The 12843-nt window shown below is 53.9% G+C and overlaps 1 protein-coding gene across 1 annotated transcript; it reads left to right on the top strand.

Moving 5' to 3' along the window:
• Positions 1 to 2564: 2564 nt before the first annotated feature.
• On the top strand, positions 2565 to 8803 carry LOC137014420 (streptococcal hemagglutinin-like; the record flags this gene model as incomplete). The annotated part of the gene is made up of 3 exons (XM_067378725.1): positions 2565 to 3089; positions 6753 to 7668; positions 8046 to 8803. Coding segments are annotated over exons 1-3 (2199 nt in total), but the record flags the coding sequence as incomplete, so codon positions are not given.
• Between the last annotated feature and the right edge of the window lie 4040 nt (positions 8804 to 12843).

Genomic DNA, 12843 nt, shown 5'->3' with positions numbered 1-12843 from the left:
GTCAGAAATTTTGGTCGCCCCTCGTGAGGATATCGCACAGTTAAAGCAGAGCTACGAACCGACTTGCCTAATCTCTGTGTTTTTCCCCCACTGCGCCTGCGCGAAAAAAGAACTAATCTTCAATGCAGCAAGAAAGACAACGAAAAGAGGGAGATCTTTAAGTTCTGTATCAAACTAGCTGCAATTTAGCAAAATGTTGCTTTCCTCTAGTTCGTGTTGCATGATGGATAAACCCACGTCTTTCAAGCCACCTGAGTGTAGCTACATAACCGGTGCCTCTGATCATTAAATTACATGTTTCGCTTTTCACTTTCTATTTAATCATGTAGGCTATTTAATTTACTTAATTTTATTAAATGCGGAAATGTGAACTGTTGTCCATCATTTGGCAATTGGTGATGATTTGGTGAAGAAAAATGTAATGTTGCAATAGCTATAGGATTTTTTTTCCCATTTTAAACCAGGAAGGCGAGTCAGGGTCTACTTTATAATACACAAGCAATGTGCAAACTTTGCGCGAGAGTTATGCCGACGAAGACGTCTCAATCCCCTGTCAATTATTCAACAGCCTTTACAAAAAATAAAAATAAAAAAAAAATAAAAAGTAAAACCGACGAGCTTTCGGTGTATATTCTCTCAGAGACAACGAGAGATAAATCCTACTTCAACCTGATAACGGTAGGCTATATGTCTTAATTTATTTTCTTAATATTTCTCTTGTGGCCCATTAACTGTAGTGGGTGAAAAAAATGAGAAGAGAAGTATATCGTATTAAACAAGATGTTTTTGAAGTAAAGCTGCTTTTCATTGACTGATTATTGCAGTCTTCGGACACAAATAATTTTAATTATATGCCTTTAATTCATTGTATAGGCTAAAAGTCTTTAATTTTTTTTGTCTAATTTTCAGTGAGGAGTAAAGCTAATCAAATCTTTTATTATCCTCGCAGCGCGTCGGTTACGCGGTGATGCGCTATGAAATATTGCGGGCCAAATGAATTGTAGTATCAATTTAATAATAAATAGGCCTACCCTATTCTACTACTACTACTAATAATAATAGGCTAATTATTATTATTATTATTATTGTTATTTAATATATAAATTGGAAATGCTAAATCCTCTTGATATCCATAGCTGATGCTTTTGACGATATCTCTGGAAACATTTGTCAATCGGCGCATCCCAGTGTGGGTTTATCGTGCATATTTCAAACGCATAGTGTGAGCACATAAATCGTGCGTTTTGGCGTTACATCGCACGCGATCTACTCGTACAGTGTGAGTTGGTATAACTTGCTGAAATCGCACAGATATCGCACAGTGTATGCTCGCCTTACGCGAATATCATGATATCCTCCTATTGTGGTCGTGTCCTTGAGACAACGCGCAAGCGAATGGAACTGAAAATATTAATAGCCACGCTCCTCAAATCGCATCGGTTTAATGGATTATTTCGAAAAGGTATTAAAATATTCCTTTGGAATATAAATCTTTGGAGCTTTGTTTTGATGACAGTCTTCATGCCAGCAGCTACTTGAAGAATGTTATTTTTATTTAAAATATTATAATTATGATAAGAAAATTATAGTTTATAGTTTAGTTTCGTTTTATGTAAAGTTTGACAAGGCAGGATATTGCAGCACAAAACCCTGAAATGTGTCAAACATAACACATACTCAAACAACCTTATGTACCTGATTTAAAACGATTTCAAAAGTCAAATAAAAGAATTCTGATAATAATCATATAATTTATTCTGTGAGGCAATACAGCAAATGCACAGAAAAAATAGACAACTACTTTACAAGATGACGTTATACTTGTTATTATCACCAATGTCATATGGTTTTGTTTTGCTTTTGTGATGTTTCCACATTACACTCATCATCTTGTAAAGTCACTGTCTGTTTCAGATTGGATGTGAGAGCTGAAGTCTTGGATAGCTCTGGCAGCGTGTGATCCAGACATAATGAAGGCTGTTCCCGAGTGCCAAGGCCCTGTTTTAATATTTACCTCAGAACCTCACATTTAGCATTGCTTCTTTTCACACATTGTTTTGAATTTTTAAATGTCTTTTCAATTTGAGTTACATTCATAGAGTAATTACTTCTGTACTTGTTATAGCATTTAATGTATTTAATATTTATATAGGCTACAACTGTCATGATCACTAGTGAGAGTGCCCTAGTCAGCCACTAGAGGGCACTCCATTCCGGACTCTTGTTTTCACCCCTTGGACTACATTACCCATACTCACTCCTGGACTCATTATCCCACTCATTGCACACAGCTGTTTTGTGTTTATTCATTAGTGTCTGTCTATTTATACCTGGTTTGTCTCTGCCCTTGTTATGGTGTCTTCACGAACGTTCCTGGTTTCTCTGTTTTGGTTTTCGTTGTGTTTTTCTTGTTTTGTGTACGGACTGTTATCATGGATTTTGACCCTTGCCTGTTTCTGGATTTACGCTTTGGATTACCCCAATAAATACCTGCAATTGGACCTACCCTGTTTGTCTTCGTGTGTGCCGTGACAGAAGACACCATCACTTTAGGATCCAGAAGGATGGGGATTTGGATCACTCCTCCAGCCACGGTGAGGGAGCGGATGGCTCTTGTTCGGGCGGTGCTGGCTCTGCGACAGGAGGGGAGAGAGATAGGGTGTTTTGCCCAGTTTTTCTGGACATTTTCAAGAGGGCTGCGGTATAATGATGAGGCGTTAAAAGGGGTTTTTAATGTATGCCTTGATGACCCTCTGCCCCAGTGTGAGTTGGAGGGGCTCCAGACCCTGGATTTTTGGGGTTTTACCCATTATCTCTCCCGCAGAAACCGTGGGCCAACTCATGCTCAGCCAGAGGCCGCTCTTGCCCGTGAGCCCGCCCCAGAGCCTGCTCTAGCCCGTGAGTTCGCTCCAGAGTCTACAGAGGAGGTGGGCACAGGTTCAGTGCTGCACTCACGTAAGAGGAGGAAGAGGAGGAGGAAGGCTTCCGTCATCCCTCAAGGCCTGGAAGCCTTCCCGGAGTCCGCTCCAGTCAGTGAGTCCACTCCAGAGTCCGCTCCAGTCAGTGAGTCCACTCCAGAGTCCGCTCCAGTCAGTGAGTCCACTCCAGAGTCCGCTCCAGTCAGTGAGTCCACTCCAGAGTCCGCTCCAGTCAGTGAGTCCACTCCAGAGTCCGCTCCAGTCAGTGAGTCCACTCCAGAGTCCGCTCCAGTCAGTGAGTCCACTCCAGAGCCCGCTCCAGTCAGTGAGTCCACTCCAGAGCCCGCTCCAGTCAGTGAGTCCACTCCAGAGCCCGCTCCAGTCAGTGAGTCCGTTCCAGTCAGTGAGTCCGTTCCAGTCAGTGAGTCCGTTCCAGTCAGTGAGTCCGCTCCAGCCAGTGAGTCCGCTCCAGCCAGTGAGTCCGCTCCAGCCAGTGAGTCCGCTCCAGCCAGTGAGTCCGCTCCAGCCAGTGAGTCCGCTCCAGCCAGTGAGTCCGCTCCAGCCAGTGAGTCCGCTCCAGCCAGTGAGTCCGCTCCAGCCAGTGAGTCCGCTCCAGCCAGTGAGTCCGCTCCAGCCAGTGAGTCCGCTCCAGCCAGTGAGTCCGCTCCAGCCAGTGAGTCCGCTCCAGCCAGTGAGTCCGCTCCAGCCAGTGAGTCCGCTCCAGCCAGTGAGTCCGCTCCAGCCAGTGAGTCCGCTCCAGCCAGTGAGTCCGCTCCAGCCAGTGAGTCCGCTCCAGCCAGTGAGTCCGCTCCAGCCAGTGAGTCCGCTCCAGCCAGTGAGTCCGCTCCAGCCAGTGAGTCCGCTCCAGCCAGTGAGTCCGCTCCAGCCAGTGAGTCCGCTCCAGCCAGTGAGTCCGCTCCAGCCAGTGAGTCCGCTCCAGCCAGTGAGTCCGCTCCAGCCAGTGAGTCCGCTCCAGAGCCCGCTCCAGCCAGTGAGTCCGCTCCAGCCAGTGAGTCCGCTCCAGCCAGTGAGTCCGCTCCAGCCAGTGAGTCCGCTCCAGCCAGTGAGTCCGCTCCAGCCAGTGAGTCCGCTCCAGCCAGTGAGTCCGTTCCAGAATCCGCTCCAGTCAGTGAGTCCGCTCCAGCCAGTGAGTCCGTTCCAGCCAGTGAGTCCGTTCCAGAATCCGCTCCAGCCAGTGAGTCCGCTCCAGCCAGTGAGTCCGCTCCAGCCAGTGAGTCCGCTCCAGCCAGTGAGTCCGTTCCAGAATCCGCTCCAGCCAGTGAGTCCGCTCCAGCCAGTGAGTCCGCTCCAGCCAGTGAGTCTGTATCAAACTAGCTGCAATTTAGCAAAATGTTGCTTTCCTCTAGTTCGTGTTGCATGATGGATAAACCCACGTCTTTCAAGCCACCTGAGTGTAGCTACATAACCGGTGCCTCTGATCATTAAATTACATGTTTCGCTTTTCACTTTCTATTTAATCATGTAGGCTATTTAATTTACTTAATTTTATTAAATGCGGAAATGTGAACTGTTGTCCATCATTTGGCAATTGGTGATGATTTGGTGAAGAAAAATGTAATGTTGCAATAGCTATAGGATTTTTTTTCCCATTTTAAACCAGGAAGGCGAGTCAGGGTCTACTTTATAATACACAAGCAATGTGCAAACTTTGCGCGAGAGTTATGCCGACGAAGACGTCTCAATCCCCTGTCAATTATTCAACAGCCTTTACAAAAAATAAAAATAAAAAAAAAATAAAAAGTAAAACCGACGAGCTTTCGGTGTATATTCTCTCAGAGACAACGAGAGATAAATCCTACTTCAACCTGATAACGGTAGGCTATATGTCTTAATTTATTTTCTTAATATTTCTCTTGTGGCCCATTAACTGTAGTGGGTGAAAAAAATGAGAAGAGAAGTATATCGTATTAAACAAGATGTTTTTGAAGTAAAGCTGCTTTTCATTGACTGATTATTGCAGTCTTCGGACACAAATAATTTTAATTATATGCCTTTAATTCATTGTATAGGCTAAAAGTCTTTAATTTTTTTTGTCTAATTTTCAGTGAGGAGTAAAGCTAATCAAATCTTTTATTATCCTCGCAGCGCGTCGGTTACGCGGTGATGCGCTATGAAATATTGCGGGCCAAATGAATTGTAGTATCAATTTAATAATAAATAGGCCTACCCTATTCTACTACTACTACTAATAATAATAGGCTAATTATTATTATTATTATTATTGTTATTTAATATATAAATTGGAAATGCTAAATCCTCTTGATATCCATAGCTGATGCTTTTGACGATATCTCTGGAAACATTTGTCAAACAGCCAGTGAGTCCGCTCCAGCCAGTGAGTCCGCTCCAGCCAGTGAGTCCGCTCCAGCCAGTGAGTCCGCTCCAGCCAGTGAGTCCGCTCCAGCCAGTGAGTCCGCTCCAGCCAGTGAGTCCGCTCCAGCCAGTGAGTCCGCTCCAGCCAGTGAGTCCGCTCCAGCCAGTGAGTCCGCTCCAGCCAGTGAGTCCGCTCCAGAATCCGCTCCAGCCAGTGAGTCCGCTCCAGCCAGTGAGTCCGCTCCAGCCAGTGAGTCCGTTCCAGAATCCGCTCCAGCCAGTGAGTCCGCTCCAGCCAGTGAGTCCGCTCCAGCCAGTGAGTCCGCTCCAGCCAGTGAGTCCGCTCCAGCCAGTGAGTCCGCTCCAGCCAGTGAGTCCGCTCCAGCCAGTGAGTCCGCTCCAGCCAGTGAGTCCGCTCCAGCCAGTGAGTCCGCTCCAGCCAGTGAGTCCGCTCCAGCCAGTGAGTCCGCTCCAGCCAGTGAGTCCGCTCCAGCCAGTGAGTCCGCTCCAGCCAGTGAGTCCGCTCCAGCCAGTGAGTCCGCTCCAGCCAGTGAGTCCGCTCCAGCCAGTGAGTCCGCTCCAGCCAGTGAGTCCGCTCCAGCCAGTGAGTCCGCTCCAGCCAGTGAGTCCGCTCCAGCCAGTGAGTCCGCTCCAGAGCCCGCTCCAGCCAGTGAGTCCGCTCCAGCCAGTGAGTCCGCTCCAGAGCCCGCTCCAGCCAGTGAGTCCGCTCCAGCCAGTGAGTCCGCTCCAGAGCCCGCTCCAGCCAGTGAGTCCGCTCCAGCCAGTGAGTCCGCTCCAGCCAGTGAGTCCGCTCCAGCCAGGGAGTCAGCTCCAGAGCCCGCTCCAGCCAGTGAGTCCGCTCCAGCCAGTGAGTCCGCTCCAGAGCCCGCTCCAGCCAGTGAGTCCGCTCCAGCCAGTGAGTCCGCTCCAGAGCCCGCTCCAGCCAGTGAGTCCGCTCCAGCCAGTGAGTCCGCTCCAGCCAGTGAGTCCGCTCCAGCCAGTGAGTCCGCTCCAGCCAGTGAGTCCGCTCCAGAGCCCGCTCCAGCCAGTGAGTCCGCTCCAGCCAGTGAGTCCGCTCCAGAGCCCGCTCCAGCCAGTGAGTCCGCTCCAGCCAGTGAGTCCGCTCCAGCCAGTGAGTCCGCTCCAGCCAGTGAGTCCGCTCCAGCCAGTGAGTCCGCTCCAGCCAGTGAGTCCGCTCCAGCCAGTGAGTCCGCTCCAGCCAGTGAGTCCGCTCCAGAGCCCGCTCCAGCCAGTGAGTCCGCTCCAGCCAGTGAGTCCGCTCCAGAGCCCGCTCCAGCCAGTGAGTCCGCTCCAGCCAGTGAGTCCGCTCCAGAGCCCGCTCCAGCCAGTGAGTCCGCTCCAGCCAGTGAGTCCGCTCCAGCCAGTGAGTCCGCTCCAGCCAGTGAGTCCGCTCCAGCCAGTGAGTCCGCTCCAGAGCCCGCTCCAGCCAGTGAGTCCGCTCCAGCCAGTGAGTCCGCTCCAGAGCCCGCTCCAGCCAGTGAGTCCGCTCCAGCCAGTGAGTCCGCTCCAGAGCCCGCTCCAGCCAGTGAGTCCGCTCCAGCCAGTGAGTCCGCTCCAGCCAGTGAGTCCGCTCCAGCCAGTGAGTCCGCTCCAGCCAGTGAGTCCGCTCCAGCCAGTGAGTCCGCTCCAGCCAGTGAGTCCGCTCCAGAGCCCGCTCCAGCCAGTGAGTCCGCTCCAGCCAGTGAGTCCGCTCCAGAGCCCGCTCCAGCCAGTGAGTCCGCTCCAGCCAGTGAGTCCGCTCCAGCCAGTGAGTCCGCTCCAGAGCCCGCTCCAGCCAGTGAGTCCGCTCCAGCCAGTGAGTCCGCTCCAGAGCCCGCTCCAGCCAGTGAGTCCGCTCCAGCCAGTGAGTCCGCTCCAGAGCCCGCTCCAGCCAGTGAGTCCGCTCCAGCCAGTGAGTCCGCTCCAGAGCCCGCTCCAGCCAGTGAGTCCGCTCCAGCCAGTGAGTCCGCTCCAGCCAGTGAGTCCGCTCCAGCCAGTGAGTCCGCTCCAGAGCCCGCTCCAGCCAGTGAGTCCGCTCCAGCCAGTGAGTCCGCTCCAGAGCCCGCTCCAGCCAGTGAGTCCGCTCCAGCCAGTGAGTCCGCTCCAGCCAGTGAGTCCGCTCCAGCCAGTGAGTCCGCTCCAGCCAGTGAGTCCGCTCCAGAGCCCGCTCCAGCCAGTGAGTCCGCTCCAGCCAGTGAGTCCGCTCCAGAGCCCGCTCCAGCCAGTGAGTCCGCTCCAGCCAGTGAGTCCGCTCCAGCCAGTGAGTCCGCTCCAGCCAGTGAGTCCGCTCCAGCCAGTGAGTCCGCTCCAGCCAGTGAGTCCGCTCCAGCCAGTGAGTCCGCTCCAGCCAGTGAGTCCGCTCCAGCCAGTGAGTCCGCTCCAGAGCCCGCTCCAGCCAGTGAGTCCGCTCCAGCCAGTGAGTCCGCTCCAGAGCCCGCTCCAGCCAGTGAGTCCGCTCCAGCCAGTGAGTCCGCTCCAGCCAGTGAGTCCGCTCCAGAGCCCGCTCCAGCCAGTGAGTCCGCTCCAGCCAGTGAGTCCGCTCCAGCCAGTGAGTCCGCTCCAGCCAGTGAGTCCGCTCCAGCCAGTGAGTCCGCTCCAGCCAGTGAGTCCGCTCCAGCCAGTGAGTCCGCTCCAGCCAGTGAGTCCGCTCCAGCCAGTGAGTCCGCTCCAGCCAGTGAGTCCGCTCCAGCCAGTGAGTCCGCTCCAGCCAGTGAGTCCGCTCCAGAGCCCGCTCCAGCCAGTGAGTCCGCTCCAGCCAGTGAGTCCGCTCCAGAGCCCGCGAGTCCGCTCCAGCCAGTGAGTCCGCTCCAGCCAGTGAGTCCGCTCCAGCCAGTGAGTCCGCTCCAGCCAGTGAGTCCGCTCCAGCCAGTGAGTCCGCTCCAGAGCCCGCTCCAGCCAGTGAGTCCGCTCCAGCCAGTGAGTCCGCTCCAGAGCCCGCTCCAGCCAGTGAGTCCGCTCCAGCCAGTGAGTCCGCTCCAGCCAGTGAGTCCGCTCCAGCCAGTGAGTCCGCTCCAGCCAGTGAGTCCGCTCCAGAGCCCGCTCCAGCCAGTGAGTCCGCTCCAGCCAGTGAGTCCGCTCCAGAGCCCGCTCCAGCCAGTGAGTCCGCTCCAGCCAGTGAGTCCGCTCCAGCCAGTGAGTCCGCTCCAGCCAGTGAGTCCGCTCCAGCCAGTGAGTCCGCTCCAGCCAGTGAGTCCGCTCCAGCCAGTGAGTCCGCTCCAGCCAGTGAGTCCGCTCCAGCCAGTGAGTCCGCTCCAGCCAGTGAGTCCGCTCCAGCCAGTGAGTCCGCTCCAGCCAGTGAGTCCGCTCCAGCCAGTGAGTCCGCTCCAGAGCCCGCTCCAGCCAGTGAGTCCGCTCCAGCCAGTGAGTCCGCTCCAGAGCCCGCTCCAGCCAGTGAGTCCGCTCCAGCCAGTGAGTCCGCTCCAGCCAGTGAGTCCGCTCCAGCCAGTGAGTCCGCTCCAGCCAGTGAGTCCGCTCCAGAGCCCGCTCCAGCCAGTGAGTCCGCTCCAGCCAGTGAGTCCGCTCCAGAGCCCGCTCCAGCCAGTGAGTCCGCTCCAGCCAGTGAGTCCGCTCCAGCCAGTGAGTCCGCTCCAGCCAGTGAGTCCGCTCCAGCCAGTGAGTCCGCTCCAGCCAGTGAGTCCGCTCCAGCCAGTGAGTCCGCTCCAGCCAGTGAGTCCGCTCCAGCCAGTGAGTCCGCTCCAGCCAGTGAGTCCGCTCCAGCCAGTGAGTCCGCTCCAGCCAGTGAGTCCGCTCCAGGTCCGCTTTGGTGGTTGTTCGTGGGTTACCGAAGCGCCTTGCCCTGCCGGCGCCACCGAAGCGCCTTGCCCTGCCGGCGCCACCGAAGCGCCTTGCCCTGCCGGCGCCACCGAAGCGCCTTGCCCTGCCGGCGCCACCGAAGCGCCTTGCCCTGCCGGCGCCACCGAAGCGCCTTGCCCTGCCGGCGCCACCGAAGCGCCTTGCCCTGCCGGCGCCACCGAAGCGCCTTGCCCTGCCGGCGCCACCGAAGCGCCTTGCCCTGCCGGCGCCACCGAAGCGCCTTGCCCTGCCGGCGCCACCGAAGCGCCTTGCCCTGCCGGCGCCACCGAAGCGCCTTGCCCTGCCGGCGCCACCGAAGCGCCTTGCCCTGCCGGCGCCACCGAAGCGCCTTGCCCTGCCGGCGCCACCGAAGCGCCTTGCCCTGCCGGCGCCACCGAAGCGCCTTGCCCTGCCGGCGCCACCGAAGCGCCTTGCCCTGCCGGCGCCACCGAAGCGCCTTGCCCTGCCGGCGCCACCGAAGCGCCTTGCCCTGCCGGCGCCACCGAAGCGCCTTGCCCTGCCGGCGCCACCGAAGCGCCTTGCCCTGCCGGCGCCACCGAAGCGCCTTGCCCTGCCGGCGCCACCGAAGCGCCTTGCCCTGCCGGCGCCACCGAAGCGCCTTGCCCTGCCGGCGCCACCGAAGCGCCTTGCCCTGCCGGCGCCACCGAAGCGCCTTGCCCTGCCGGCGCCACCGAAGCGCCTTGCCCTGCCGGCGCCACCGAAGCGCCTTGCCCTGCCGGCGCCACCGAAGCGCCTTGCCCTGCCGGCGCCACCGAAGCGCCTTGCCCTGCCGGCGCCACCGAAGCGCCTTGCCCTGCCGGCGCCACCGAAGCGCCTTGCCCTGCCGGCGCCACCGAAGCGGCGCTGCCGCCTGAGCAGCCCGAGCCTGCTGCCATCACCGAGCTGTCCGCTCTTCCTGATACGACCACGGAGGTCGTCCCCGAGCTGCCCGCTCTCCCTGACACGGCCACAGAGCAACCTTGGTCTGCCCTGCCGCCATCGCCCAGATCTTCTGTACTGCCGCCGTCATCCAAGCCTTCTGCCCTGCCGCCGCCGCCCAGGCCGCCAGCCCTGCCGCCGCCGCCGCCCAGGTCGCCAGCCCTGCCGCCACCGCCGCCGCCGCCCAGGTCGCCAGCCCTGCCGCCACCGCCGCCGCCGCCCAGGCCGCCAGCCCTGCCGCCACCGCCGCCGCCCAGGATATCTGCCCTGCCGCCGTCGTCTAGGCTTCCTGCCCTGCTGCCACTGCCCTGGCCGTTGGAACCGCTGGAACCCGCCTGGTCAGTTCCTCCAGCGCCGCCCTGGCAACCAGCCAGGACTCCAGACCCCAGGGAACCCGCCTGGTCAGTTCCTCCAGCGCCGCCCTGGCATTCAGCCAGGACTCCAGACCCCAGGGAACCCGCCTGGTCAGTTCCTCCAGTGCCGCCCTGGCATTCAGCCAGGACCCCGACCCTCTTAGAGCTCCCGTGGTCTGTTCCACCGGCTCCCCCCTGGCCTTTGGTTGGGGGCTCTGGTCCTGGCCCACCATCCCTCCCCCTGATCCTCCTCCTGTCCACCTCCCTCCTGAGTTTTTGTGTTTTTTGTTTTTGTTGTCTGGTGGAGCGTCTGGTAGCCGCTCCTTTGAGGAGGGGTAATGTCATGATCACTAGTGAGAGTGCCCTAGTCAGCCACTAGAGGGCACTCCATTCCGGACTCTTGTTTTCACCCCTTGGACTACATTACCCATACTCACTCCTGGACTCATTATCCCACTCATTGCACACAGCTGTTTTGTGTTTATTCATTAGTGTCTGTCTATTTATACCTGGTTTGTCTCTGCCCTTGTTATGGTGTCTTCACGAACGTTCCTGGTTTCTCTGTTTTGGTTTTCGTTGTGTTTTTCTTGTTTTGTGTACGGACTGTTATCATGGATTTTGACCCTTGCCTGTTTCTGGATTTACGCTTTGGATTACCCCAATAAATACCTGCAATTGGACCTACCCTGTTTGTCTTCGTGTGTGCCGTGACAACAACTGAATTTGTTGTTTAAAAAATAAAAAATAAAACTAAAAAAAGATTAAAAAAATCTGCAAAAAGTGTAAATTTTCAGGATAATATTTTAAAGATAATTTTGTACAATCCAAATAAGCTTTACAGATCTTTAGAAAAGGTTTTAACAATGTTTGTCATGTTTTTCAACTATTGCACATGCACCTATAGGTTAGTCAAGGTAATCAATTACAAACACTTAGGAAACTAAAGAGACCTTTCTACCGACTCTGAAAAACAGCAGAATAAAGATGCCCAGGGTCTCTGATCATCTGTGTAAACGTGCTTTAGTCCTGCTGCACGAGACAAGAGGACTGCAGATGAGAACATAGCAATAAACTGCAATGTCAGTAATGTAAGATGACAGTACAAGGAGACAGTAGGACAGCTGATTGTCCTTCCAGTGCCAAACCACATGTCACCATAAGTCCCACCAGACATGTTTGAAAACGTGAAATGCCTTGATGGAAGAGTGGTGTATCATTTCACAGCAAGAGCTGCAAATCTGGTGCTGTCCATGAGGATGAGATGCTCTGTAAAGCAGCTGGTGCCACATCAGACTTTCAGATGTTCATCAAACGTCTGTGAAATTTGTTCAGTTTATGTCTCAGTTGTTAAATCTTTTTGCTAGTACAAATATTTACATGTTAGGAAATTTGCTGGAAAAACAGTTGAAAGTGAAAAACTCAATGTGCACGAATACTGATTGAATAATAATCAAGAAATTAAGGCTGACATCGAATATTCACACCAGTCTATAGCTTATTTTTATTAGGACACAGATATATTTGTAGAGGTTTATTTCAAGTTGTCAACACTATGCAGTATACTGTAGTCACAGAATGACAACGAAGCAAACAGACTAATCAAGCTATTCAAAAACGTTTTAAAGCCTAAAAAAGGTAAAAAGAAAACACATCAGTGTAAAACAAGCTTATTGGCTCATGTTTGCTCTGCTGTATCCTTGCCTGTCCTGTACGGAATCAGGCAAAATAGCTCAGACGATTTATCATATATTACACAAACTATGCATTGTTTTGAACATGAACCGTTTACTAACATTGAATATGTTATTACCTTTTCGAAATAATCCATTAAACCGATGCGATTTGAGGAGCGTGTACTACTAATATTTTCAGTTCCAAACGTCTCACGAACACGCCCACAATAGGAGAATATCATGAATATTCGCGTAAGCGCCACCCAGTGGAACAGAATATTTCAGGAACCGAATATATTGTAACACCGACCTTATTTCTGCCAGGTTGAATAGAGTTTTACAATCCGTCCCCTCAGTTTATAAACCGTGCTCACGGATTCTTAAACTGTTCCCTCTGTTTAACAAATCGTGCCCACGTAGTAAACCGTACCCACGAATTTTCAATCCGTGCGCTCAGATTTCGCAAACCGTACCCTCGGTTTTTAAATCCGTTCCCACAAATTCATAATCCGTTTGCACGCTTTCGCAATCCGTTCCCACGGTTTTGAAAAAAACTGTACTCACGGATTCATTTTAGAAGAACATATACTTTACTACAGTAAACTGTAGTGTATATTGTAGAAAACTACGGAGCCCCGCACGTCCCCCATAGGAGAAAAAAAAAAACAATCCGTGCCGACGTTTACAATCCGTTCCCTCAGTTTATAAACCGTACTCACGAATTCTTAAACTCTTCCCTCGGTTTAACAAATCGTGCCCACGGATTAATAAACCGTACCCACGAATTCCCAATCCGTACGCTCAGATTTTGCAAACCGTACCCTCGGTTTTTAA

The sequence above is a fragment of the Chanodichthys erythropterus genome, chromosome 23 (assembly GCF_024489055.1).
Source record: "Chanodichthys erythropterus isolate Z2021 chromosome 23, ASM2448905v1, whole genome shotgun sequence".
NCBI classification, from domain to species: domain Eukaryota; kingdom Metazoa; phylum Chordata; class Actinopteri; order Cypriniformes; family Xenocyprididae; genus Chanodichthys; species Chanodichthys erythropterus.
The sequence above is the reverse complement of the archived record's forward strand: the minus strand, read 5'-3'. Positions and strand labels throughout refer to the sequence as shown.